The sequence below is a fragment of the Chenopodium quinoa genome, unplaced genomic scaffold (assembly GCF_001683475.1).
Source record: "Chenopodium quinoa cultivar QQ74 unplaced genomic scaffold, ASM168347v1, whole genome shotgun sequence".
NCBI lineage: Eukaryota > Viridiplantae > Streptophyta > Magnoliopsida > Caryophyllales > Amaranthaceae > Chenopodium > Chenopodium quinoa.
Genome location: NW_018743858.1, coordinates 179,494 through 180,757, shown reverse-complemented (window position 1 = coordinate 180,757; position 1,264 = coordinate 179,494). Strand labels below are relative to the sequence as shown.

General features: G+C 47.3%; 1 protein-coding gene across 1 annotated transcript; it reads left to right on the top strand.

The window, feature by feature from the left end:
- Window positions 1-615: 615 nt before the first annotated feature.
- Window positions 616-1,044, top strand: LOC110686315. The gene is made up of 2 exons (XM_021862908.1): window positions 616-815; window positions 904-1,044. The coding sequence occupies exons 1-2, from the start codon at window positions 618-620 to the stop codon at window positions 1,012-1,014; spliced, it is 309 nt and encodes a 102-aa protein (XP_021718600.1). The 5' UTR covers window positions 616-617; the 3' UTR covers window positions 1,015-1,044.
- The last annotated feature ends 220 nt before the right edge of the window (window positions 1,045-1,264 follow it).

The following is a 1,264-nucleotide window of genomic DNA, read 5'->3' as shown; positions in this document are numbered from 1 at the left end:
CGGCTTTCGTTGAGCGATGGCTGCCGGTTACAAACTCTTTCCACCTTCCGTTCGGTGAGATGACGATCATGTTACATGACGTCGAGGCCATTCTGGGGATTCGTGTTGAGGGTAAACGACTTTGTGCTGTGGCTGATGCGGATCAGGCTGATTTACTGGCGGAGTTGTTGGCGGTGGACAGGGCTGCATTGTACACCGAGGCGCTTGGTGTTAGGGAACACGGCGGTGTGAAGATCGCATCCGTGTTGCAGCGGTGTTTGTACCCTAGTGCACGTAGGACGCACGACGCACAACTGAGTGCTTATGTTTTTCTACTCCTCGGATGTACCTTGTTTCCGGATAAGAGCGGCGGAAACAAGCTCAGGCCACGCGACATAGTAGAGGCGTGTGACCCCGACAGTGTAGGCTAGTTTTCCTGGGGGTCGGCTAGTGTTAGGGTACCCAGGACCATGTACACGTGACTCATTCAGTATCGTGAGATCGTCGAGGCGTACATGCCCCACCGTTGTCTTCGCCAGCTTGGATTTGTCCAAGTTGTCCCTCCTCCCCCGGCATGCCCGATGAAGGCGGTCCGACCTGCATCGTCGAGGGACTACGTCGTGCAATGGCCGGATATCATGAATGGGACGTGGGACCAGTTTTCGATGGTGGCCCGCTTATGGACTGCAGAGTTGCAGAGGCCGCCCTCTGGGGTTCCTCCCATGTGTGACCACTACTACATGGAATGGTTCAACCGGTATTCAGACCTGAGGTTGATCGCAGATCTCGACCACAGCGATGATGATTATGTGCCACCGCCTACTGCCATGGAAGCGGTATGTCTCATAAAATATTTATCGTTGTTTTTAATTAAGTTTTATATGTTGTTATTATATTTCATCTTTTATTTTTTGTTGTATGCAGTGGATGGGAAAGATAATGCAGGACGTACAGAAACTCTCTCTGGAGAAGGACAACATGAGTGCAACAGTGAGAGCTGTTGTTGATAGTCTGGAACAGACCCTTGCGCATTAGGAGTCGGCGTCGAGGAGGGATTACTGATGGTTTTGTCATTTTATTTATAGAGCACTTTAAATATTATCGTTTTAATTTATTAAATTGGACATTATGTTTTAAGTTTGTAACATTTTAGATTGTTCTTTTAGCTTTCAACTTTGACATATTATCATTGCAGTTTTTAAATTTTGACATAACCGTTCGTGGATCCGCGCAACTTACCCATGCAACATATAGAATGCAGTAAGCAATACAGTATAAAAAATTA

Bases quoted from the DNA above. Each gene is read 5' to 3' on its own strand.
- LOC110686315 (XM_021862908.1), top strand. From the start codon at position 618: ATGAATGGGACGTGGGACCAGTTTTCGATGGTGGCCCGCTTATGGACT. The intron at 816-903 runs GTATGTCTCATA...TGTTGTATGCAG, and splicing joins CGCCTACTGCCATGGAAGCG to TGGATGGGAAAGATAATGCA.